The 26,598-nt window shown below is 42.8% G+C and overlaps 1 protein-coding gene across 3 annotated transcripts; it reads left to right on the top strand.

The window, feature by feature from the left end:
- The first annotated feature begins 1,431 nt into the window (after positions 1-1,431).
- Positions 1,432-23,418, top strand: NAXD (NAD(P)HX dehydratase). Of its 3 annotated transcripts, XM_044428286.1 has the most exons (11): positions 1,433-2,270; positions 3,992-4,366; positions 8,095-8,245; positions 9,784-9,829; positions 10,660-10,748; positions 12,093-12,201; positions 13,233-13,283; positions 13,359-13,463; positions 13,681-13,801; positions 22,616-22,736; positions 23,030-23,418. In XM_044428286.1, exons 1-11 carry the CDS (start codon positions 1,667-1,669, stop codon positions 23,178-23,180), a joined length of 1,923 nt encoding a protein of 640 aa, XP_044284221.1. In that variant the 5' UTR covers positions 1,433-1,666; the 3' UTR covers positions 23,181-23,418. The 3 variants fall into 3 exon arrangements, with proteins under 3 accessions (XP_044284220.1, XP_044284222.1, XP_044284221.1); XM_044428285.1 differs by having other exon boundaries at positions 1,432-2,270; positions 13,233-13,463; XM_044428287.1 differs by lacking the exon at positions 3,992-4,366 and having other exon boundaries at positions 1,432-2,270; positions 13,233-13,463.
- The last annotated feature ends 3,180 nt before the right edge of the window (positions 23,419-26,598 follow it).

Below are 26,598 nucleotides of genomic sequence, written 5' to 3'. Positions count from 1 at the left end.
CGGTGTGGCGTAGCCGACAAATAATTGCATAGAGATGTGCGTCTGATTTTTAGAACAAACATATGAAAAGATAGGGGGAATCCATAAGGTAGCGTATGCAGATGTGGAGCCAAGAAGATGATTTGGCTGCTTGTCATAAACTTAGTAAATGATTATAGCGTGATATCGCTTTATGTACACACAGAGACGCAGGAACACACTTTAATTAGAGGATTATAAAAATAGTGCAGGTTGTTCTTTGTAAAGTCATGGAGAATTTTAACAACCAATACGGTCAGGTTTCTGTGCCCATGCCCACAGGTTGCAGCCCTGGAATTAATCCAACAAAACTATTGACTTGTGTCACTCGATTTCTTTGCACAAGGTTATGGGTAGCTGAATCTGTGAATTGGCTACTTAGAGAACAATTGCATGTGTTGATGTGAAATCTGTCTCTGGGGTTAGATTTGTAATGGCCCATTTCACAGATACAAGTCAAGATGGTTTGTTCGGTCTCAGAAGAAATCCCATTAAGAAGGGACCGCATAAGTTGTCATTTATGTCATATAAGTTCTCACCCGCCTCATTTAGTATGGTTTGGTGTGAAATAAATGATAAATAATACCAACAAAATTTCGTAAGAGGTAACTTCTTTAAACAGCTCCGTGCAGGCTGGCGGGGGGGGGGGTAGAGCGCAAGCGGCCTCGCTCGTATACAAAATACGTGTATACTTCGAAGGTATTTTTGTCGTAGCTTCTGCTGCTGAAAGAGGGCCATACCGCAAACGCTTGGAGGTTTGCTGATAACGCAGATCGAGGCGCCCGTCCTGCTGAACGAGTCCTTCGTTTTCCCGGTTTACCAAGGCCTCGTCTGCTTCCACTTAAATTCAGCGCCCCTGCTCGTGCGGGCGCCAGGGCGCCATCCCAGCGTTTGCTCGAGCATGTCGAGGCGGACGAGGCCTCGCACGGCCCACCCCCTCGCCACCCCGCAACCCGCAGGGGCGACGGGCGAGCGCCGCTGCTGGTGCGTGAACTTGCCGCTTGACTGGTGTGCGCGCACGAAGGGGAGGGGGGCGAGTGCAATGCGCGGTGACGCCGGGCCGACTTGTGCCCGCCGGGGAGTGGGGAAGAGAAAGGAGGCCGGCTCGGCGCTCCGCCTCGGCGCCAGGCTCGCGCTTGGGAGGAGGTGCCGCCGCCGCCGCCGCCGCAGTCGGGCACTGGCCGTTGGACGCGCCGCTCCAGGAGGCGATGAACCGCGAGCTGGGCCTCCAAGAGCAGCAGCTGCCGCCGCGCTCCCGCAGCCTGGGGCGAGGGAGCGGCAGCCGCATACGCGGCTGAACGGCCAGGCCCGCGTCTTGCAGCGAGCGGCGGGCCCCGCTTGCAGCCAGGCGGTATAAAGTTTTGTGGGGGGGGGCGGGAAGAGAGGGGAGGGCAGGGGAGGGGGCGTGTGATGCGGCGAGGAGGGATGCTGCGAGGAGGGATGCGCGGGAGCCCAGCCAGGCGCTGGGGGCTCCGCCGCCACAACCGCCTCCGCCTCACAGGGGACAGAGAGACGGAGGTGTCTGAGGGGCGAGGCGGACGTTAATTCCCCCCTCCGAGCCTTCCCTCCATCGCTTCGTTTGCCCAGCCGCCCCCTCTCCTCGCCCCTTCCCGGCCGGGTGCGGCCATTGCGGCCCGCGGGCGGGAGGATGATCACCAACACGCGGGGCTTCCTGTGGTCCGACCTGGAGACGCGGGCGCTGCTCGAAATCTGGGGGGAGGCGGACGTGCAGAGCGCGCTGGACGGCAACTTTCGCAACAGCCATGTGTACCGGGACGTGGCCTGCCGCCTGGCCGAGCTGGGCTTCGAGCGCACCCCGGAGCAGTGCCGCATCCGCATCAAGGGCCTCAAGCGCCAGTACTACCAGGCCCGTGAAGGGCTCAAGAAGAACGGGCACGCCCGCAAGATCTGCAAGTACTACGACGAGATGGACCGCATCCTCAGTTGCCGGCAGGGCGCCGCCGGCCTCGACGGACATATTGCCGTCGAGCGGCCTCTGACCCCCGTGGCGGGAGGAGACGGCTGCCACCAACCCGCCGCCGCCATGGCCGCGCCCCCTTCCGCCGGGCCCGGGAGGCTTCGCAGCAGGCGTGAAGCGGACGCGGAGGAGCAGGACGACGACGACGACGACGAGCTCGAGTCGCCCCCGCGGGACAACTTCCACGAGGACTGCGGCGAGTGCTCCTCCTACGCCGAGCACGCCATCAAAGTGGAATGCCCTCCTTTCGCCATCCCGCTGCCGCCAGCAGAGGGTGAGCCTAATACAATAAGCCGTGGGCGGAGGGGGGGGATGTAGCGCTTCTGTTGCACGCGATTGACGCCCCTTTCCAGCCCCATAGCGCCCCCGCCCCATCTTTGATCGGCTTCTGTACAGCTTGGGGATGCGAAGGAGAGCCGCCTCCTCCCCATTAATTTTATCACTTCAACCCACCGCCACCTTGTGTGACTTAGAACCATGACCACTAATACTTAAGTTCTGAACACACTTACCTTCTGGCTGCATATGCCTCGGATGGCACTGTAAAAGTACAAATCTTTCACAACAGAGCTGTGTTAATTTCATAGCAGTGAAAAGGGGGCTTTTGTCCGTACCTGCACTCCGCACATGCACCTGAAGAGAAAATCTCAGTGAGTGCTGCTGCAATAACCCATCCTCTTCCTGCTGTTCTCTAGACAAAGGAGGTAACAGCCCTTTCTCCACAAAAACACACATACATACATCTAGTCAGACAAATTAGAAAACTGTCCCAATCATTCGCTTTGAAATGTTTTTTATATAAACTAGGCTTTCATTAAGGTTGCTAAATGATTCTTAGTTTGGTAGTTGCAAGTGCTCTTTGTTTTAAAACTAATTCCCATCATTCCATATTATGATTACTTGATAGAAGATAACCAGGTGCATCCTCTCGACATATCAAGGTGTTACACAATATCAGCCAAAAAAAAAATGCTGTGGCATCTTGCAGTTCTTCAGTTTTGGTGTCAACAGCCTACTTTGTACCAGTCCAGAGTTCTGAACAGCAGAACTCATGCTTCTATTGGGAGATCAGGCAGTTGGTGAAGCCTTCAAAGCTACCACCAAAAGGCTAGGAAACCCCGCCTCTTACCCAGAAAGGGATAAAAAGACCTTTCCTTTCAAATATGAACAATTCTCCCCAGTTTTAACAGCTGGGTACATTATTCAGACTAAACCTTAACAAGCCTTTTCCATAAATAGTTTGAATTCTTCCATGCACATGGATTGTAGGAGCAGTGGCATGTATACTTATAGCTGTCTTTTCTGTACATGTATATGTGCTTTACCTGCCTTTTTTGGGGGTGGGGGGTGGGGGAGGAAATCAAAACTAGAATCTTCCTTTTGCTCTCTAAACTTTTTACTGGTTTCATTTATTTGAATCCAAGTCATGCACCTGTGGCTATCCCTTCTGTATATATGTGGCTGAAAAAGCTGACATGCTAAAGCCAATTGGCTGGCTCTTAAAACAAATGCTGTTTTACACATAAATAACATCAAAGGAGAATTGTTCACAGTTGTACCCTTTGTAATGCATGGTCAATTGGGCAATTACCCACAGTACACAAATCTGTTAAAACTGAATTTAAATACTTAAAGGATCACACAATGCTATTGTATGTTTACTCAGATTAAGCTCCACTGCTTTCAGTGGAGTTTACTCTCTAGTAAATGCATTTAGGATTACAGTTTAAATGAGGACAGATTACTGGAAACCATTAAATCCTTTGACAGATAATATAGTCACAAATTTTTCACTTCGTACTGCAGTTACTCAGTATAACAAGTAGTTATGGTTGTAAAACCATAATTACAAAGGTTGAATAGAGTTACTACACAGTATAAAATATACATATGTTGAACTGGTACCTAGAATGATGTGGGGTACTCTTCACTACTTATCCAACTATCTAAGTCTGTTCAAAACATGAGCAATTAATGTATCTACTTTTGTTTTAGGTTTTAAACAAATTAATGCTCACACCAATGCACCACCCTTATTATCTCAGGCTAAAAAATCAAAAAAAAGGCATGCAAACTTAACACTGGACAAAATGATGGAGAAGTTTCTGCAACAAAGCATGGATACTGAAGAGAAATTTTACAAGTATGAGGAACAGCGGCTTAAAATTGAAGACAAACGGCGTGAAGCTGAGCATGCTAGGGAGCTACAAATGTTGCAGATGTTGGGACAAATGTTAGCAGGAATTTCTTCTACAGTTTCACAGAGGTCACCATGTATACCAAGCAGTCCTTCACAGAGATCAAATCACAGATCATACGGAGATAATTTTAGCTATAATTCTATGACAACACCACTCTCTCCACCCCTAGGTACTTTTTTCTATTCCTTAAATGATGTCTGGACCTGGTAGTTAAACCTTACATGCATATTGGTGGTGAAAGTTTATAACTGGGAAGTTCTGGGATCCACAAAATCAAAACACTCTGCTTAAAGTAGTGCTTTATGAGGACTTAAAGTAGTTTGCATAGCACAGACTTTTTAAAGATGCAAGGTGATTAGTTGTGATTTTAGTGGGCTAAAGGAGGAATTTTGTTCACTTTGATAGTAAAATCTATATGGCCTGATGTTCTTTCATAGAAGTTTTGGAAATAATAGTTGGAATGGTAGTGTGTGTTTCCACTTGAATCGGTATTGGCATTTAGAATGGACATTATGAATTATTTATGAATAGTTATGAATAATCATTAAAACATGAATAATTACAGTAGATGTTAATTTATTAGAATATGACTGGTTTTAGTTTTTAATAACTTATATGCTATTGTACTTCATACACGGAAGTACTAGGAATTAGAATAAATCCTTCAGATACTGCACTTTTACGCTGATCATTAGCTCTGACCAAATAATGTCACTCTTGAAATTATCTCCCTAAAATCTTACTTCAGCAAGTTGATGAGTCTGCATTCTACTGGGAATCATACCTTTTTCGCCACATAGATTTTGAAAATTTCACTGTATGAGCTTATCTTATTTCTTTGACTGGATCCAGAAAGATATCACACCTTAGTTAGCTTATATTCCTGCACAGCTTAAATAAGATTCTTTTGATACAATAGAATATATCACACTTGTGGAGGAGTAGACTTTTTATCTACAATGCAGTGAAGTTCAAGCTTCCTATGTCAGGCAACCGTTTCCATATAAATATAGTTGTTGTGGGACCCAGGTCTGTCACAGGTTTGTGCAAGGACATGCCAAATTTGTACAGGCTACAAAGTTGTCAGATATGTCATCTCATCCTCATCATGTGTGCCCCGTAAGAGTGTGTTTAATACTTCTATCCAACTGCATCTTGTAGAACATGATTAGTAACGCTGAAAAGGTTATTTTTTGTTTTCTTGGCATTTGAGGATTCCATAGACACAATTTGAAAATATACAAAACTTGCTAACCTTGTATATTTCCATTCAACCTGAGCTTATGTAGAAGGCAACCTAGGTTTAAATGTAGGCTCTACTCAGAGAACATCAGGTGTTGTATTCTGAGGCTGTAACCCTGAACACTTCCTAGTGAGTAAGCCCCATTAGACACGGAAGGACATAACTTCTTAGTAAATATACATACAGTTGTGCTATAAATGGATATCTGGAGCCTCCGGTCCTTTACTCAGTAGCACTGAATAAGCATCTATTGAATGTATGTGGAAGTTACCTTTTTTCTGCCTTCTGTATGACAGCATGTTTTTAGGTTACTAATCTACACTAAATGATGCTGTGCTCTTATATTCTAGGTACACTACAACTTGTTTTCAAACCTTCAGTAACTGCCATTTTAATTTCACAATCTGATTATCCAATCTATATTGCAAATTAATGGCATTTAAGTACTAATATATTAAGGCATTGGGAAATAGATAAAACCCCAAATTCCTGAAAGAAAATAACAAGATAATTTGTAATTCTAGAAAGTAGAAAAATAAATATAGGACAATACATTAGTTTTCTGGCTATTAAAGAACTAAGATGATGGTATCCCAATTCTTGCAGTAATGCTGTTTCCAATTTTATTAAACAATTTCAGATCTGTCGACCCTTGCCCATTTGTCTAGGAATCTACATTTTTAGTTTGTGGCTTTATACTTTATTCTGACATCTATATTATTTTGGTATACAAAAATGAAATAATTGCAACTGGAATAAATTGTGCTGTATTCACTAGTATTCCGTTTATGTTCTAGATATTGGATAGAATATCAGTAGAAGTTGAATGTATTTGTTTCAAAAAATGTAGTGCAAAAGATGAGCTAAGATTATTGCCCTGTAAAGATGCTTTTCTAGCAGATATTAAGAAATCTGGTTATGGAAATGGTTGAATCAAAGGTGGAGTCAAAGCCATTTTGCTAATGCTCTCTTTGGGATTTCCTTGTTTTGATACAAACTTTTTCATATGTGTGCCCCCACCCCCAGGAAATTTAGTACTTTTAGTCAGATTTTTCTCAGCATAATTTGATTTTTTTTTCTTTTATTCTGTAGGGTATACTTTGAACAGTAACAATCTGATAGCTAATAATTGTGTAACAGAAACTTTCAGTTGGAAGTATCAAAGCAGCGGGAACGTAGAAGATGACTTTTTTTGTCGCTTATCTTGAATTGGTCCTTGAATCTATATCCATTTATTTCTAGGAAGCCTGTATGTTATACTCCTAATCACTGACTCATTCTCTATAGATGTGCTTTTAAAAAAAATCTATCATAACGCAGATTACCTGAGACAATTTTTATTTTTTTCTGATTTGCATTTTGAGATTTAAGTGGTTAAGATCCCACCCCATGCTTTTTACCAGCATAAGTTTCCCCTGCTCACCACGGTTCTTCCGATCGTAGGAATTAGTTGCATCTGGATTGCAACAAGTGTAACTGGATGAATGGGAAAGAGGGGTAATTATTATTTGGAGTTCATCATAAGAGCTTTTAGGCTAGGAATGAGACACTTTACCCTCACTTGTATTCCCATTCCTGATTCCATATACACAATCATGATGCCTGTTTGACAAAGCCAGTAGGCAAGTCTTGACAAATAAGCTTTTTTAATGGTTTGATATCATTGTTGACTTAGAGGTAAGTGCATGCAAGTTAGTACTAGAATGGTGTGTATAGTGTCTTGCCTAGTTCTCCCATAATTTCAAGGGATACTTTCAAATTGCACTGAGGCTGTAGTTTTCTCTTAGGTTCAGTGGGACATGCTTCTGACTAGACAAGTGTAGGCAAATGAAGGAATTGATTTCAGTCCCTTTAGATGCTATTTGCAGAATACTATGCATGCTGCTTCAGCTCACATGATACAGGGATTAGCATAGAATCAGCTATGAGCTGTAAATTTTATATGTTGATTTTTTTTAACTGTATGTAAAGAAGTGTCTTGGCAGAAGCTACAAGTATGTACATTTTCTGTAAATGCTTCCTGTACAGAAACATCTGACAGCACCCATCTTGGGAACATGAGAAGCTGACCCCTGGAAACAAATACCCTAACTTTTGCATCTGTGGAGCTAGAGAAATGCTTTTATCTCAGTTTCCTTGGTTGAGGAGAATGCTTAGTGAGGTTTAGCCCAGGAGTGTTGAAGGTCAGGCCAAATAAAGCCTGGCCGAGGCCTCAGTTCATTCCTCAGAAGGCCATATGCACGGACACACGCACACAGATCATTTCATGGTTTCTCATGAAACATGTTTGCTTTTCCTCTTTCTAAAAGTTTGAAATGCTTCTCCTACAGCTAAGTTACTGACTAGAAGAACTTTACTTTTTGATATTTCAGCCCTGCCCATCACTGGAATGGAGCCCCTGAAATGTTCATCCCTGAGGCTAAAAGAAGTTTCACATTCCTGCTTTAACTAGTCTAGTAAAGACAAGCATACATTCTCCATTTAACTCACATTAGTAGTGAGCAAGGTGTAGATGTGTGTACAATGTAGTAATTAAGTAAATAAAAATAGGACTGTAATTTGGAAGTGCGTCTAAATTCATGTTATAAACTTATAAGTGAATTCGTTCAACATCTTGAAGCTCATTTTTGAAATAATGAAATGTCTTTTTTCAGTTATAGAGCGATCCTTTTCAGTGCACAAAACACATTCTATAAAGGAAATGGAGAATATATTTCAATTGGTGCGAAATGTTATTCCTCCTCTAACTGCCAAAAAACATAAAGGCCAAGATGGACGAATAGGAATTGTTGGAGGATGCCAAGAGTAAGTTAAATGAAAATGTGAATCATTCTTGCAAAGTTGTTTATAACTACTGCTAGATTACAAAACGTTGTAGTAGCCCTCACATACATACAATTGTTACTTACTTTCGTATCTTGAAAGTAGGAGATAATTCTTTTCCAGTTTATAAAAGATTTGCTTCATTGCATGCTGATTTGAATCCAATTCCTACAATTATAGGTGACCAACTTAGGGCTTTTTACAGGGCATTGCTGATAAAGGCATTAGACACGCATATAACCAACAGTCCAGTTAAAATATCAGTGCCAAACCATAGTTTAACTATTAGGACTGTGTCTGCATGTGCTCCCATTTCCCATCCTCATCTCCTTTGGTTCCCCTTCGGTTTGGTTTCATCTGGGTGCAGAATGGACACTTCCTGAATATTCTTGCTATAAGATGGGCAACAGTCCTGTGGGTTGTTCTGCTCAGATGCCCCAGAACCTTTAAGCTGCTGAGTTTTCCTGTGCCCTGTGGACTGAAGCTGGCTGCCTGGGAGAAGGGGCAGAGGCAAACTTTGTCTCCCTGCTCTGTGATACGAGTTTTTGCTAGAAGGGCTTTTAGCCCATCTAGACAGGGCACTCTGGAAGAATAGGGAAGGATGCTGGAGGATGCTCAGGATAAATCCTGTCCTGGCCTCTCCAGTATGCTCCCCATTCCCTGTAATGCTCTTTATGCCTTCTCTGAAGAGAGTGTTTTTCTGACCTTGAAGAAGCAGCAGTCATTTCCACACCAGCTATGGCGCTTCCTTCTGAAGTTGTAGCACTGCATCCTTGGTAGGGGTTTTCCAACCCATTCCATGGTCTCTGGGATGCCTGCCAAGGGACAAAAGATCCCAGGCTCTCTTGGTAATGCTTTGAGGACCTAAAATGTTCATTACTTCTTGGAAAGTCGATTCCTAATCCCCAGTGTTGTAGTTCTATACTGAACTAGTTATAAAACATTTTCCACATCCTCGGTGCCAGACAAGCGTTCCGGTTCTGCTACTCTGGAAGCCTGCTGCTACTCCCTCCCTAACATGGGGTTATTAATCTTATGTAGCACTAATAATTAATTCTTATTTTTAACATCGGACATACTGCATAATTCTTCTTGAATTTAAAAGAGCTTCTGACTTGACTAGAAAATAAGTCTGATACTCAGTGGCCCAGAGTTCCTCCAGTGGTTTAAAAGCAGCTATAGAATCATGTTTACGAGATAAGCATAACTGTATTATAGCTTTAGCATGCAACCAAACAATTTTGGATTTGTTATCATGGATAAAGTTGCTTTATGTCAACAGAGATCACCAACAGATGCAAGCTATTGATATGATAGGATTTCATCAATTTATAAGTCCACATTAACTGATCATGTAAATTGACTGTAGGTTGAAACTTTTCTATTAATATTATTCACTCTTTATTATTAATAAGCTTTAAGTTATGTAATAAACAGGAAGGAATCTTCATTCTTGTTCATCAAAGTGATAGCAAAGTAAACATACTTTCTAAGATGAACTTTTTTTCTCCCATTTTTAGGTATACAGGGGCACCGTATTTTGCTGCAATTTCAGCTCTCAAAGTGGTATGTTTTCTCCTAACTTGGAAGTGTATGGTTAGTTTCCCAAGACTTAAATGTGCTTAAGCCCAGTAAAAACAGCAACTTAAAATGCACTGAACCCAGTTCTGGGTCATGGGCAAGTGCAGTTTATACCACTAATATGTCAAGAGTGCATATGTGAGTGTGAGCTGCCCCGAGGCTTTGTTGCGATGGGGGCAGCATAGAAATGTTTTAAATAAATAAATAAAATAAATACAACACTTTGGAACTAGTCAGACTTGGATATGGTGATAACAGCAGGCTGTGCCTTGAGATGGCCACTTTTACGAATGCTAACTTTTTAATAATAAAAGTGTAAATTGCTGTTATATACTATGTAGGATTGCATTTTTGGTTACCGTAGTTTCTTCAGCAGTAATGTCCTTTTTAAAATTTCTGCATCAGTAACTCAGCGTGGAGTTAACTCCTGTATGCTTTAGATGCATTTGCACCTACCAACTTAAAGTACTTCACTGTCCAAGTTACTGTTGGAACAAACTACTCATGCTTGAGAAGGTAAGTGTGACTGTACTCCAGTTTTTCTGGAGTGTTACAGAATTTTGGGAATGAACTTTACATACTTTTGATTCTAAACAAATTTGTTTCACTGAAAGTGAACCTTATTTGAACATAAGGCTGTTTGGAATATTGGTTTTGTTATGCAGGGATGTGTAGAACAAAGTTATGTAACAGAATGAAACTAGAAGGCAAGACGCTGGTTTTCTTTGAGTACTAATTAGTTTTATATGAATGGTTTCTGCTTAATGATTTAGCACTGGCAACACAAATTAATAACTATCTGTTAATATCCTTAGGGTGCAGATTTATCCCATGTATTTTGTACCAAAGATGCAGCAACTGTAATAAAGTCTTACAGCCCAGAGCTGATTGTTCACCCAGTTCTGTAAGTATTCTTGTTTGTTTGACTGTCCTCCTTTTATGTATCTCTCAAAGCTTCTTGGGCAGAACTTGTATTAGCATCTCATAAATTCAGAGCTAAGGGCCCTGTACCAGTTAAAAGGAACAGTCCTTTTGTACCACTGTTGGCACTGAACTGCAGCCCATGTATCTCCACATAGGCATTCATGCTTCCGTGCTAGGCCAGGGTATATTACACAGGATGCAAAGGACAGAGAGGATTTATTAGCTACAATTATTTTACAAAAGCACCAAGAATGATGTGAATGGCTCCTTTCCTGGCAACCTGTTGCACAAAGCTGTATGCTAAAGATAACCTGAATGTTTACCTATTTTAGTGGTTGGTCACTGGAATACCGATGGTTAGAAACTTAAAGATGAGGATTTAAATTGAAAATGTATTTCCAGAAAGTAAAATGGGGAAAAGAGTGGCATATCAGACCAAGGGAGAGGAATATGCACTACATGGGAATTCCTCCTTTCACCTTCCTGAATTTAAAAAGGAAATATGCCTGCCAGACAGCTATTCTAGTGGGATTATTTGCTTACCTTCCTGCTTTCAGTTGCCAGCTTCACAGGCAGCTGGAATATTCTTCCCATGTTGGTTTATATATTACCATATACTGTAGCTAAAATAGAAAACAGTTCCGAGGCAGAGTGGCTTCTTTTCTTCTCAGTCTTTGGCAGTTACAGTTAAATAAAATGTACTTTACGTTGAATGGTAGCGGCTTCTGAATAACAGGGTTAAAAATCACTTACTTTTCAAAGACTAAGTCTGCAACAGGGACCTGATTTGTTACGGCAATTCTCACATGTAAATTCTGGGTGCTTTTGAAAAAGGCAAACTTTGCTGACTTCTCCTTGTGCAGTGATAGCAATGCATCACTCTCTTGTCATAGGAACAAATTGTTGTCCACCTGCCCCATTGTTTTTACAGGAACAGCTGGATGTATTACAGTCTGTCACAACCTTCCACTCTTCAGAAGTGATGGACTACATTTTCCATAATGTAGCTGATACAGAAGCTGATTCTGAGAAGTGTAGTCCAGTATTTCTGGAGAATGCCATGTTGCAGAAGGCTGGCCTGTCATGTGAGCTTATTGGTTCAAGTTTTCTGGAAAGGGAAGTGACAAAATATGCTATCACTTTCTGTTATCGGTATAACTTGGTTTTGGATATGTGCAGGAATAAAATGGCTTAGTGATTTGTTTGGCAGGTTGGTGGTTATTGTTTTACAGGCAAGGGCTTTGAGAGGTGGCAGCGTCAGCTACACTGAATTGAATCAAACCTTTGAAAACAAGATGGTCTGTACTCCATTTCCACCCTTTAGGGACAGTCCTGATGCTGTTCATGAAGTGGAAAAGTGGCTACCGCGACTACACTCAGTTGTCATAGGACCTGGATTGGGAAGAGATGATAGACTGCTTGAGAATGCCAAGGTTATTTGGATTCTGATGTCTTGTGCAGTAATTATGTTTAGTGTACTCATCTTGTTCTGTTAATGAAATTATTTGGACATCATGGCTTGCTTGTGTTACTGGAAATCAATGATAATACTTAAAGTGTAAAATTAGCAGCTCCAATTGGTAAAACTCTTGCAGACTACAAAGATCAGCTGTTTTCTAAAGTTGTACTTCTGTAAGTACTGTTAGGGGCAGAGATGTTACTAGGTATTTTTTCAGGACTCCATTCTTAAATCCCGACTCTGACTGCTGCCTCGCCTATGCCCTGCTGGTGGCCATCTAGAGATTGAGAATTTACTTAGAAATTTGGGTTCTTGGGTTCATGACCAAGATCACAACATGAGGAATTCTGCCATGCTTGTTGCTGCACACAAGCAATAAAAGTGTGTGTGGGGCGGGGGGGGGGGATGGGAAGGACAGATGTGATTTAACTCTAGATGATTTTCTAAAGCAGTGGTGAGAAAATACCAAAATAAAGACAAACTTTCATTTGTGGAGCTTGTTCTTAGTTGCTGAAGCTACACGTACAACAACTTGAAGTGAAGTGAATTTGTAAGCATGATTATAAAGGTAGTACGACAGTGCATTTTATCCTTAAGGGGTGTTTGTTCTTTGTCAAACTATACTGTGGCTTGGACTCAGAGTGGCTTTTTGCACATGGTTTTAACTTACAGTAGGGTTGTGGGTTTTTGCCACAGATCTAGGTGAAAATTGGATGTGTTAAAAATAGGGGTATGAAGCTACCCTTGTACACATTTGTTACTAGAAAATGCAGTAAGGAGGAAAAGTGCCACTACTGAGTACTTGAACACGTGCCACACAGACTAAGTTTAAAAGAAGTAGTTCTTTCTTAATCTTTACTTTGAAACTAGGAATTATTTATTTTATCTGAAACACATCTAGACCACTTTTCAGTCACCATGGATTACGTTATATAATAGGAGAATTTTTTTACATTTTCTTATTAAAAGCTATACATTTTAAAATAGTTCCCTTTCTTTAAACAGGGGATTATAGAAAAATCGAAGCTCAAAGGGATTCCCATTATAATTGATGCTGTAAGTATTATGTTTCCATTAGTTTGTTTGATGTTATTCTTGTCAGTAAATGTTGTTTCTTACTGTTCTGTGCAGGATGGTTTATGGCTGATTGCCCAACAGCCTTCTCTTATTCAGGGTTATCCTCGAGCTATTCTTACTCCAAATGCTATGGAATTTAGCAGACTCTATGAAGCTATGGTGAGTTCATTTTTTTAGTGAAGAAAAATCAAGAGCAAAACTGCATGTAGCATTATTAATGCTTAAATCAAACTTGAATGTGATAGTGCTCTAATGCAGGATTGGTGTGGGAGTAGCTGGGTTTTCTGGTAGGACAGCTACATGGAATAGTGGTTTACACCATCACGTCACTGAATGAAATATTTAATTCTGTGTGATTTCTCTTCATCTGTCTTAGCTTAGAGACCCTGTAGATAGCAATGATCATCATGGATGTCTGCTAAGGCTCAGCCAAGCCTTGGGGAATTTGACAATTGTTCAGAAAGGAGAACGAGATCTGATTTCAGATGGAGAGAAGGGTAAGTGAAGGAAATACATAGCAAAGCTTTGTATAAATTAATTTTTGTTGTTCCACTATCAGGAAACAACAATGAAGCTGCATAAGCATATATTTAATATTGCAAATTAAAAATGCAGTCAGTTTTAGAAAAGCAAGTATACTAGATCATTTGTTAGATGCTGGCCAAAAATTGATTCACAATATATGGTAAAACTATGAATATTAGAATATGAGAATTGAAACAGCAATAAACTTTATGATTAATAGATATAGAAAAAGTAGTTGCTGGAGCTGTTTTATAAAGAAACATAAGCTTTGTATAATAATAAAATAGATATTTTTGCTGTAAGAGCTCAGAATTTTAGAAATTAATGGTTAATTACAAAGGAAATGTAATCTTGTGTAATATGTCGTACCAAATCCTGACTTAGTCTTACTTGGAGTATACTTACTGAGATAAATGCAATTTAGGTCCCATTGGTTTCAGTGAGTTCACTTTAAGTATGGCTATGTTTGGATTATTTTTATTATTATTTATAATGTATATCCCACCCCATTAGCCAAAAAGGCTCTCTGGGCAGGTCTAACTAAAAGCATTTCTCAAAAAAGTTAACACTAACAAAGCACAGAGCTACTTGTGCCCAAATTTTATCATGGCCCAACCAGGAAGAAGGAATGGTGAACTGTGAAACCTCAGGAGACAAGCTGGGCTGACATAAACCAAAGTGGATTGTGCATTATTCATCTAGAATGTCTGTAGGTGTATGCACACAAACACACAAAGAATTAGTCATGCAGAAATAAGGCAAATATATCTCAGCCCTTGCCACTAACAGATTATGTAAATAAAACTTTGCCCATTCTTAAATCTAGAAATACAAGGGAGTAACTAGGCCCCTCTTATCCTATCCTTTTGGCACCACCTATTCTTAATTCCCACCCCCCACCATTTGATTTAGAAGCTTTTATAGGCTAGTCTCTAATATTACAGAAACAATGTTACTTCTGTTCATATTACATACTACTCTTGGATGTCACTTGCCTAAAATGTCCTGCACAGATATCTGTGCAAGATTTTTCAGATCACCGCAGAGTCTGGTAAAGTTAAGGTGGAGTAATTTAAACCAAAGTTTACATTACAGTTTAAATAATCAGACACTTCCAGCTTTGTTATACCATTTTTTTGTTTGTTTTGTTTTGTTTTTTGGAGCAAGGCTGTGTGCATACTACTTCTTGTTAGAATAAATGAAACATTAACAAATGAAACACAGACATTTTCCATAACTAAGAGCATAATCCAAAAATTATCTCTGTAATCATATAACCCCCATGACCTTTGCACCAGATAATCATGAAATTAAGGATTTCCATTTAGCGCACATATGTTTGCAACTAAAGTAAGGATACTAAGCAAATTTACTTTGTTTACAGTAAATGATTACAGTAAATCACTGATTACTTGGACACATCCTTTTGAACACAGCAGAACTGACTTTCGAGGATTGCATAGGATTGCACTGACTATCTCCCATCAAACCAATTAAGTCCTTTTCTTCCTGCATTTGCCACATTACAAACAACCCACTAGTCTACCACAATTTTACTTTTAGGCCTGCCGGACCCTAGTAAAGCATCAAGCTGCAAAGTTCACAACACATAATCTCTTGGCTCCTAAATTCTGTTGGCCAGATTAACAGTTAATGGTGAGTGGAGGGAAGGAGAAATTCGACTTTTTTGTTTCTACAGTAGCAACATGACTGAGGCAATGCACAGTTAACCTGGTAGTAAGACTCATGGAGTTCAGATGGACTTGCTGCTTGGTTTCTGATGCTTCCTCTTCTTTTCCCTCAGAAAGGGAGGGGAGAACAACAGATCATGTGTCTTCCAGGGGACCTCATCCACCCTTTTTTCAGTTAATCTGCTGCTGTAGTGTTTAAACTCTGCTTTGCAGTCCAGGAACATTGGAATCCTGCCATAGACCCATAGATACAGCTAGCCTAGTATGGTTGAAACTGACTGGCAAGCATCTTTCCAGGGCCTCAGACAGGCTTCTTCCTGAATGGTACCTGGAAATGCTGGGGACTGACCTTGGGACGTTCTGCATAAAAAGCAGGCACGCTGCCACTGAGCGACAGGCACTTTGTTGTCCCAGCTTCCTTGGATGGGTATTTGAACTTGAAGAAAATTTCTGCTGTTATGTGTACTTTGTTAGATGCTTGTTAGTACCTGCCCACTGCAGCTGTACTTTATTCCAGCATTGTATATCATGACATCTGAACCCAGAACTCTGGGTTACACTAGGTTCACATGTCATGATAAACATCCTAGCATCCGTGGACTGTATAGTGCAGGGGGCCTGATTAGGTGCTCAGGGACCAACACAGAAGGCTATTCAGTTTCTTGACAGTTGTTTGTTACAATGTGAAAACCAGGCCTGTATGAGGGAAGGTATGTTCAATTCTTCGTCGTGGCCTCTGTGCATCACACGTATGGGTGCTGCGCCTGCGCAGTGCCTAGGCCGGAAGATTAGAAAGCTAACGGTTTTAACCCTCCCCACTGCAGTATAAATGGAGCGTCCGCCATTTTACTCAGTCTCTGCGACCGCCGTTCGCTGTGCCTCATGCCTGCTCGTCTCTCGCTTAGATCTCGCCACGTGCTCCTTTACGGTTATCTTATTCAACTTACCTTTTCCTCGTTATATATCCCACTTTCTCTTTTCCTAGTTGTAGTTCCTCTGTTCATTCTTTCTCTAAAAAAAAAAACCAAAAATATTACTTATCCTCTGTACTATTATCTCTTTTTTCCTTTTTGCGATGGCACAGCAGGCGGCATTCCGCAAGTGTAGTGAGTGCAGCTCCAAAATGTCTCCCACGGACCCGCATGACTTGTGCCTCCTCTGCCTCGGTGAGGGGCATAGGACTGATAAGTGCAGGCATTGCCTGGCCTTTACCAAACAGGCCAGGAAGAATAGGGAGAGTCGTCTCCGTAAGTTACTTTGGGACCAGGCCTTGCTTCAATCTGACCAGTTGGTCTCAAGGCCTACCCCCTCCTCGGCTGCGCCGCCTCAGTGCTCCACCTCTACCCCGGCCGCGCCCCCTAAGCGCCCCACCTCAACTTCGACTGCGCCGCCGCAGCACCCTTCGGATGAAGGCGCTGCTCTAATGGAAGCGCAACAGCTACCCTCTCCTCCAGCCAAACAAAAGGAGAAGCGTAAGCATTCAGAGCCGGAAAGGCCCTCCGGCCATAAGAAGCCGAGGAAAGAAAAGGTGGCTAAGGCAGCCCACAAGGGCAAGAAACCCGATCGCCCCAAACACCGAGGCTCAGGTTCGTCGGGGTTCTCGGTATGGACTGCCACCACAGTACCGACTCCCTCGGGACCGGCCCTGCAGTCCACAATGCAGGTGACGCCACCGGGATCTCCCAGGCCTGTTCTTCGGCCTGAGAGCGTGTCTTCTCCACAGGAGCCACCGCTGAGGGAGTCCATATCTGATGGAGAAATTAGAGATTCCCCGCCGAGGCAACGCTCCCCAACGCCAATGCCTGCTGTTGGGCCACCTGAGGGACCAGACTCTCCTCCCAGGCACAGGAGCTGTTCGTCGGAGCGCCATGCAGATGACTGGGCTATGCACGGCTATGGTGGCTATCCTGCCTGGAGTGGACACTATCCATATGCCTTTTTTCCTCTGGACCGTCGCTCGCCGTCGATCCCAAGAGAGGCACCATCCACTTCTGGCCATATGGAACGCAGACCTCCACCATCTCCTGAAAGCTCTTCGTCCAGTGAGCATTACCGCTACCATCAAGACTCGGACGAGTCAGAAGTAGACTCCACGTCTCCGGACGTGGCTATTACTTCCCAAGACCCGGGATCCCCGGATGAGCCCCATGTTTCTTTCTCAGAGCTGGTTTCTCGTCTAGTCCGGTCGCTGGAGATAGAGGCCTACCACCGCACCGGGCCCAGCACAGACCAGTTTTACGACATCGTCTGAGGGGAGCAATCCGCTACCATTGCCTTACCATTGAGTACCATGCTTCACCAGGCAATGGTTCAGCCCTGGGACCAACCAGCTCAGCCGCAGGCGACGTCTCGCCAGTACGAATCTATGTACCAGGTCTGAGAAGACGACATCCCATTCCTGATGCGCCATCCGAAGCCTAATTTGGGTGGTGGTAGAGTCGTCCCAGGGCAGGGAGGCTCGGGGACATAGAACACCCCGAGATAAGGAAAGGAGGAAGGTTGACATGATTGCGCGCCCAGGTCTACGCGGCTGCAGGACTCAGTTTGCGTATTTCAAATTATGAGGCTACACTGGCACGTTACCAGTACTTCATTATGCAGAAGCTGGAAAACGTCGTCTCCTCCCTCCCGGACCAGCAGGCAGACCTAGCCAAGGTCTTCTTAAACGAAGTGAAGCAGGTGGCCATTCAACAGTTGTCTACTGCGAGACATCACGTAGACACTTGATTCTCAGGCCATGGTCAACGCTATCTCCCTCCAATGACACGCGTGGCTCAGGAACTGCAATTTCCCTGAGGAAATGAAGAGGAGGATAGAAGAAATGCCATTCGATGGCTCCGGCCCCTTCCACGCGAAGACCGATCGGAAACTCAAAGCCATCCACGAGTCCCGTATGACGGCCCGTCGAATGGAACTCCCATAAGCAAAACACAAGTGGCCATGGTACAGATCCTACGGGCACCAGCAATATCAGCCTCGCCAGCAGTTCCACCAGCGCCAGCAATGTAGAAGGCAACAGCCTCAACAGCGCTTCTCCCAGGGCCATAGGCGGTTCAACACCGAGAAACATCCCCGTTGATGGTCCCAGTGAACCAATTCATCTCTCCACCTCCCACCTTCCCCTCTACCCTTTGGGAGTCGGCTCCAAAGCCGACTTCCCATTTGGGAGGCCATTACATCTGATAGGTGGGTGCTGTCCATCATTCAGCTCAGATATAGAATAGAATTCGACATCGTTCCACCGTCGAGCCCTATCCAATTTACACCGCCATCTTCGGTTCTGTGCGATGAAGTCCTTCACCTTCTTCATAAGGGAGTGATTCGACAACTCTCTTGCACTGATGGGCTACACGGATTCTATTCTAGATATTTTACAGTCCCCAAACGGGACGGTGGTCTTCGACCTATCCTGGATCTAAGAGGAGTCAATAGATATATCAAACCGAGGAAGTTCCGGATGACCACTTTACAGAATATTCTTCCGTTGCTGAGGGAAGGGGATTGGTTCGCCTCATTGGACTTGAAGGATGCGTATTTTCATATTTCTGTCCATCCTTCCCATAGACGCTTCCTTCATTTTACTGTTGGATCCGATATTTTTGAATTCAATGTTCTACCATTCGGACTGGCTATGGCACCGAGTGTCTTTACAAAGGGCATGGCCCCGGTTTGTGCCCACCTACGGCTCCGGGGCATACAGGTCTACCCCTATTTAGATGATTGGCTAATTGTGTCACGGACTAAAGACAACCTTCTCGCGGCTGTCCATGTGACTTGTGCTTTACTTGATGACCTCGGACTCCATATTAACCTTAAGAAATTGTCACTTATTCCCGCGCAGGTCATCAATTTCATCAGAGCACGTATCGACTCCACCCTGCAAAGAGCGTTCCTTCCTCCGTCCTGCAGGGCCACCCTGTGTACGCACATCCATTGGATTTGATGACAAAGGACAGTTCAAGCCATCACTATACAAAGATTGTTGGGACACATGGCAGCCTCAGTGGCCATTGTGCCGCACGCAAGGCTCAGGCTCCGCCCACTCCAATTATTTTTCAACTCATTCCATCCGCAGCGGGATCTACAAACCAAGCTTCTGCGGATTTCATCTTCGATCCTTCACACCCTGACGTGGTGGACAATTTCACGCAACCTATCTGTAGGCGTTCCGTTCCACCCACCCCAACCGACAGTGACAATGTACACCGATGCGTCTCTCATCAGATGGGGTGCAACATGTGCAGGACTTCGGGTCCAAGGGGCATGGACCCGACGGAAAGCAGCGAGGCATATCAACTTCCTCGAGCTTCTAGCGATTTTCAACGCTCTCAAATCTTTCGAAACCGTCTTACACCGCCAAGTTGTACAGATTGCGTCTTACAGCATAGCTGCTGTTTTCTACGTCAACAAACAGGGCGGGACAAAGTCACCTCTCCTGGCCCGTTTGTCAATGCAAATCTGGGTCTGGTGCATTCCTCAAGACATCACGATGCTGGCGGTTCATTTTGTGGGAACCGACAACGTAGAAGCCAACGCATTGAGCCGACAGATGTCAACTACCCACAAATGGGAGTTGGATCGAGTGGTTTGTAACCAGCTGTTCCAGGTGGGAGAGGCCCTTCTCCAGGAACCCTCCGTGAAAGTAATTAGGAGGGTGGGTACTCGGTGGAGGGCTTTCTCAGCGGTGGCGCCTAAGTTATGGAATGTGCTCCCCAGAGAGGTCTGCCTGGCACCGTCGTTATTTGTTTTTCGGCGCCAGGTGAAGACCTTTTTATTTAAGCAGCATTTTAAATGTTAATATTACTGAATTTTATCTGGCCAGGGTGGCTTATTTTATATTGTATGTATTTTATTTTAATGTTTATATTTTTAATTATAATTATTTAACTAATTGTTGTAAGCCGCCCCGAGGCTTCGGCGAATGGGGCGGCATAAAAATGTTTTAATAAATAAATAAATAAACCGGATATAGACTTGTTCGCGACCTGGTCGAACAGGGTGTGCGAACTGTTTTGCTCCAGAGCAGGGCTGGGACTGGACTCAAGGGGAGATGCCCTAATGATCGACTGGAACAACGTGTTCTTCTACGCGTTCCCTCCAGTCCCACTCCTCACGAAGGTAGTGTCGAAGATCGTGCACAACAATGCCACAGGAATTCTGATAACCCCATGGTGGCCAAGGCAACCCTGGTTCACCACTCTCTTCACTCAGTTCGGAGGAGTTTTTCAACTACTTCCACTTGTTCCTCATCTGTTAACACAACAGGACAGTCCGACACCCGGACCTACTCTCGCTGAAACTAACAGTGTGGTGCTTCCAATAGATCTGAATTTTCCGTCGGCTCCGTTGCCGTCCCGATCGACACAACCAACTCCTTCCTCGGAACCGTCAAGGTCCATTTCGGGACCGATAGTGTTATCCTCGGATATCCAGGCAGTTCTTGAATCTGCACTACGACCTTCCACATGCAAATCGTATTCAGCAAAGTGGAGAAGATTCTCTTCCTTTGCCGATGCCCGTTCCTTCTCTCCGGAGTCGGCTTCGATCAAGAATATTTTGCAATTTCTATTCGACCTTCATCGCTCGGGACTCAAGCTTTCATCTATAAAGATCTGTACGGCTGCTATCTCGCATTTTCGTGGTAGCATCAAGGGGTCATCTGTTTTTTCTCAACCCCTGATTCGCCGTTCCTTAAAGGACTTCAAAATTTGCACCCGTCGGTTCAACCTATTATGCTGACGTGGAGTCTTTCTGTTGTACTTCAGGCCCTTACAAAACCTCCATTTGAACCTTTGGCAACAGTGGATTTATGCCTAGTTTCATGGAAAATTGCCTTCCTTGTTGCAGTTACTTCAGCCAGAAGAGCCAGTGAACTATGTGCTCTATGCATAGACCCACCGTTCTTGAACTTTCACAAGGAAAAAGTCGTTCTCCGAATGGACTCCGAGTTTCTTCCCAAGGTGGCTACACCGTTTCATTTGAACCAAGACATCGTCCTCCCTACGTTTTTTCCATCTCCGTCGACTCCAATTGAGCGCACTCTCCATACACTGGATGTTAGGCACTGTCTAGCCTTTTACAGGTCTCACACAGAAGTGTTCAGGAATTCCAATAGACTTTTTGTCAAGTATGCTGCTCATGACAAGGGCTCTCCAGTCTCATCTCAGCGACGGTCCAAATGGATTGTGCAGACCATAGTCCTAGCATTATCAATTGGCAAAACTTGACTTACCCTCACTTTTGAGGGGGCATTCTACGCGAGCAGTAGTGACTTCATCAGCCTTTACAGCAGGAGTTCCAATTCAGGATATTTGCAAGGCTGCAACTTGGGCTGCTGCATGTACTTTCGCCAAGCATTATCGGCTTGATGTACGCACCAGAAGGGATTGTTCCTTTGGTAGAGCTGTGCTCTCTGCCATTCTTCACTGATGACACCTTCCCTCCTCCAAGTCTGGTAAGCTTGCTAATCACCCATATGTATGATGCACAGAGGCCACGACGAAGAATAGCAGGTTGCTTACTTGTAACTGATGTTCTTCAAGTGGCCATCTGTGCATTCACACAACCCACCCGCCGGCCCTGCATGGTGTTGGTGAGTGGACTGTTTTTCTTACTGTTGGTTCCGTGTTGTTCCTACAGTACCGATTTTTGTAGCTGTGATGCTGTTTTTCGAACGTTAGGGGGCGGACGTCCGTCTTCAAGACAGTAAAATGGCAGACGCTCCGCTCTATTTATACTGCAGGGAGGAGGGGAGCGGAGCGTCTTCCTGCCAAAAACTGTTAGCTTTCTAATCTTCCGGCCTAGGCACTGCACAGGCGCAGCACCCATATGTGTGAATGCACAGATGGCCACTCGAAGAACATCAGTTACAGGTAAGCAACCTGCTCTTTTTGCCTGTTTGGACAATATACACAACATTATTTGTTGACAAAGATCACAGAATAAGATTCAACTAGTACCTGAATTCTTGTTTCTTTTCAATTGTTCTGGCTTCTACTGCGCTTTGTGTACATATTTCCTGAACATCTCTTCTCTCACAAGAGCAGTGTTTAAAGTCTAGGTATTTTCAACCTTTTTCATATATTTGCTTTCCAGTGCTTGTATGTAGCCATGAGGGAAGTAGCAGAAGATGTGGTGGACAAGGGGATCTCCTCTCAGGTTCTCTTGGAGTCCTAGCACACTGGGCCTTCCTTGCTGGCCCAGAAAAAACAAATGGGTAAGTCACTCCAGGTACTTGGATCATTTTCAGCAGCCTGTTTATTCCATGAACAACTGTAAAAGCTTACTGGGGAGGAAGGTGCAAGTAAAACGCATGCTTGAAGAGCCCACAATTAATCTGTCTTGTCAGTGAGTCAGGGCAGAAGGAAACAAATCTGCAATACCTAAATGTAGGTCTCTGCACGAGAGACCCTACATAGAATGTCAGAAATAATTAAGTCTTTAAAGTTCCTTGAAGGTATGCACATTCACACACCCATCAGTTTTAATTGAGATTTCTCTTTGTTTTAGTCAAAATCCCTTTCTGGTTGCTGCATTTGGAGCATGTTCACTTACAAGGCAGTGCAACAACCAAGCCTTTCAAAAATGTGGACGATCTATGACAGCCTCTGACATGGTTTTAGAAATTGGAGCAGCCTTTAATAAACTCTTTGAAACCTAAGACCAAAGCCACAGAGGAGGAAGAAAAAGGTAACAACACTGACAGCAACAAAATTACAGTAGGATATCCATGTGTAATGCACCCATTTTCAAGTGCTGTTAGTAGTATTGGTATACTAGGCAGCTTTTATTTTTCAAAATAGAAAAATGTAGATATTTTTTAATGGATTTGGAATACATTTTGGCTGAATAAACTGTAGTTGCAGATGTTATACTATAATAAAACTAAATTGAAAGTATTTCCTCTGTTCTATCTCATAAGTTATTGAGCAATAACTAAAAGTGTGCTAGGAGCAAAAATGCACTTGATAGTTGACATAAAACAAGCCAAAGTTAAGTACTTTCAAACACGGATTTCTAAGCTGGTTGACCTGTATGTTGGATTGAATTCTGTGGGACTCAGCCCCCAGTAACTCACGTTCAGGACTGTCACTTCAATATGATTAATTTCCATAGAAGAGATCTTGTATAAAGGTACTTCTCCCATTAAAAATAGGACTTGAAAATACTTAACTTCTGGTTCACTTGTGTCATATTATTCTTTTACCAGTTCAGTTAAGTTCCTTGGTTTGCACCAGGTTGATCTCTGTTTTGTTCTAAGTACTACTACAGGGTTTCAGATCTGTACAATTTCTGTGCTGCATTTGAAATGCGCCATCTTTGAGCTGGGACTGCATGCAAATAGCCTCTGAGTCTTGGGTACAGAGGCATTGATTTTTGTTCCTTGCTTTTGGGATGGAGAGGGAGGGATGGGCATCAACTGGTATTTAAAAGAAACAAATGAACAAACAAAATCCACCGCACTAAGAAGCTGTAGAATGTGGCATGTGAAAGTAGAACTTATTTAGCTGAATGTATTAAAACTTCATCTACTGTTCAGGGCTAGTTTAGAACATGAAACCAAATCATTTGCAGAGGAAGCAGACATAACTTGTGCTAAAACCATTCAGAGGGTTATTTTTTAAAAAATGCTCAAGAAACACTCCACCATGATTAGCTTTTGCCATAAGACCCACACACTCTTTGCACAGGAATAACTGTTGGTAGGAAGTGCCCTTCATGCTTTTATACTAGCTTTAAAAAAGTCACCTCCAGAGTTGTTGGTTGCAGTGATACACTAGTGTGTAGATACTTTTTTTAATCACCAGCATAAAAACAAAAGGCAAGGGCAGCCCTCAACTGCACAGCATTAATAAAGAACAGGCAGCCCACAGCAGACTACAGGGTAGATAGCAGGTTGTTCTAAGATCCATAGCAACTTAATATAATGGCATTGGGCATCTCTGTAATAAAGACAGCACAAGTATTCAAGATGAGGTGTGTCAAGCTACTCTAAATGTATCCTGCTAATTTTGCCAATTGATTAGATAAAAATTTAATTTCGTAGGATCTATGCACAAAGTATTTTCACTTTAGAAACTCCACCTCATTATAATGGTTTTTAAAAGACTGCAAAGACAGACTATGGCAGAATAACCTTTATTTTTACTTGAATGACTTACAGCCTGTTGCTATGCATATTTACTCAGAAATTAAGTCCTAAATTCAATGGGATTTACTCCAAAGTATGTATATTGACAACTGCAGCCTTAGTCTACAATCTGTAGCTCTAAATTAGCACTCCTTTTGCTCTACTTAATACAATAGCTGGACACTAATTAACATTAACTTGCTCTGTATAAATTCAATGTGCTTACAGCTAAAGTTTGGATGCACTGTGACTTCTACCTCAGAACAATACATTTGTTTGTTTTAATACAAAGTGTTCTATTATTTGGTTTTATCAAAGCTCATAGCACCAACTCAACCTAAAAAAAATATGCAGTCCCTACTGCTTGCAAATGCAGGTGAGGGATAAAGTTCTCCCACAGGGAAAAATAACATAGCAGAAACAAAGGTGTGTGATTCCTCTCTTTACTTCTGTGGTTGTTTAGACTGTGACTCACATAATGTACTTCTTCTGAACATGAGTCGGCTCTAAGAAGAGATGGTCCGTAAGCAATATTTCTTAGGGAATTATCTGCTTGCACTGGAGTGGTTCCTATGCTGTAACCTAGTACTTTTGGGAGATCCCAACAGGGCTCCAGAGCCACCCTTCCCATCTCTGCAGGCTCACAGGTAGCACAAAAGGATGTTGGGAAGAAAGGTGAAGTTATTTTTCTCCCATGTCTACTTCTAGGCCTCCCTCTTTGCCCAGTGCTGGTTTCTTTGCCCGTAAGGGAGGTCCAACTGGATCTCCTGTTGCACTACCTATACATCCATGTGTCTGTTTTGTAGGTGGGACTGGGGGAAGAGGCAGTGTGAGTCGACCTCAGGCCTTCCAGATGTGGACACTACAATCAGAGTGCAAATGGATAGTACTCCCAGAGTTTAAAACACAGAACTGTCATGGTGGAGTGGGGTTACGGTGGGGGAATATGAATGACTGATGTAGTTTAAACAAATGTGCCATTCCCCTCAGTAAAAAACAAAATAGCTACCATAATTTAGAACTGAACTGTTAATAATTAGCAAGCAAGTAGCAAGATTTTAACATAATATTTGTAGGGAAACCAAGTATGTCCTTGGATTTTTCAAACTGACCAGAACAGTCAGTACAGAATTGAATTTGCCTGTTTTTAATTGTATTACAAGAGTTGCTAATATGTTGTTCACCACTGTATAAAGATTTTACAACTGAAATAATCTGAAGATGTAGCAATTTCTTTTCTCAAGGAAATAAAAATATTACAAATAAAAACCACTATAAGGTGTATTTTTTCACTGAACTGCTTAGACTCTGGCCAATGAATCTATAATATGGCTTTGAACTGGCTACCTGATTTTCCTTTGCTTTACTTGGTACATTGGTCAGAATGATTTTTAGCACTGTAAAGATAGTAAACATTCATTCATTCATTATATCCCACTTTTTCATATCAAGAAACTCAAGATAGCTTACATAATCGTTACATTTATCCATAACTGGAAAGATGAACAGCATTTATAAAACAGTTTCTTACTGGAAGGGCTTGTCCTTTAGTGTCAGCTGGTAGAATATGCATTTATTTCTATTTGTATGCATCAGGTTGACTATTATTTTAAATAAAGTATTTTTAAAAAGAATCAGATTTAACATTTGAAACTTTAAAACATTAAGTTTTCCACTGGTTTAAAAAAGTTATAAATATAATCACTAACCTGTTGGAGCACATTCTTAACACTGCCTACTCAGAAATATGTGCCCCCAGTTCAGCAGGACTTATTCCCTAGGTAAATTGGTACAGGATTGTCCTGCTAATCTCGCAGAAATTAAATATGGCTACGTGGTGTTAGCAATCAAACATGGGCATTTGTCTTTAATCTTTTGAAATTGGCTCTGCCCACATTATTAGCAGCCCTTGTTTCTTGAAAGTTCTGGGCTTTCTGTTTCCCTAGCA

The sequence above is a fragment of the Varanus komodoensis genome, unplaced genomic scaffold (assembly GCF_004798865.1).
Source record: "Varanus komodoensis strain SLA01 unplaced genomic scaffold, ASM479886v1 scaffold2, whole genome shotgun sequence".
Lineage (NCBI taxonomy): Eukaryota > Metazoa > Chordata > Lepidosauria > Squamata > Varanidae > Varanus > Varanus komodoensis.
The sequence above is the reverse complement of the archived record's forward strand: the minus strand, read 5'-3'. Positions and strand labels throughout refer to the sequence as shown.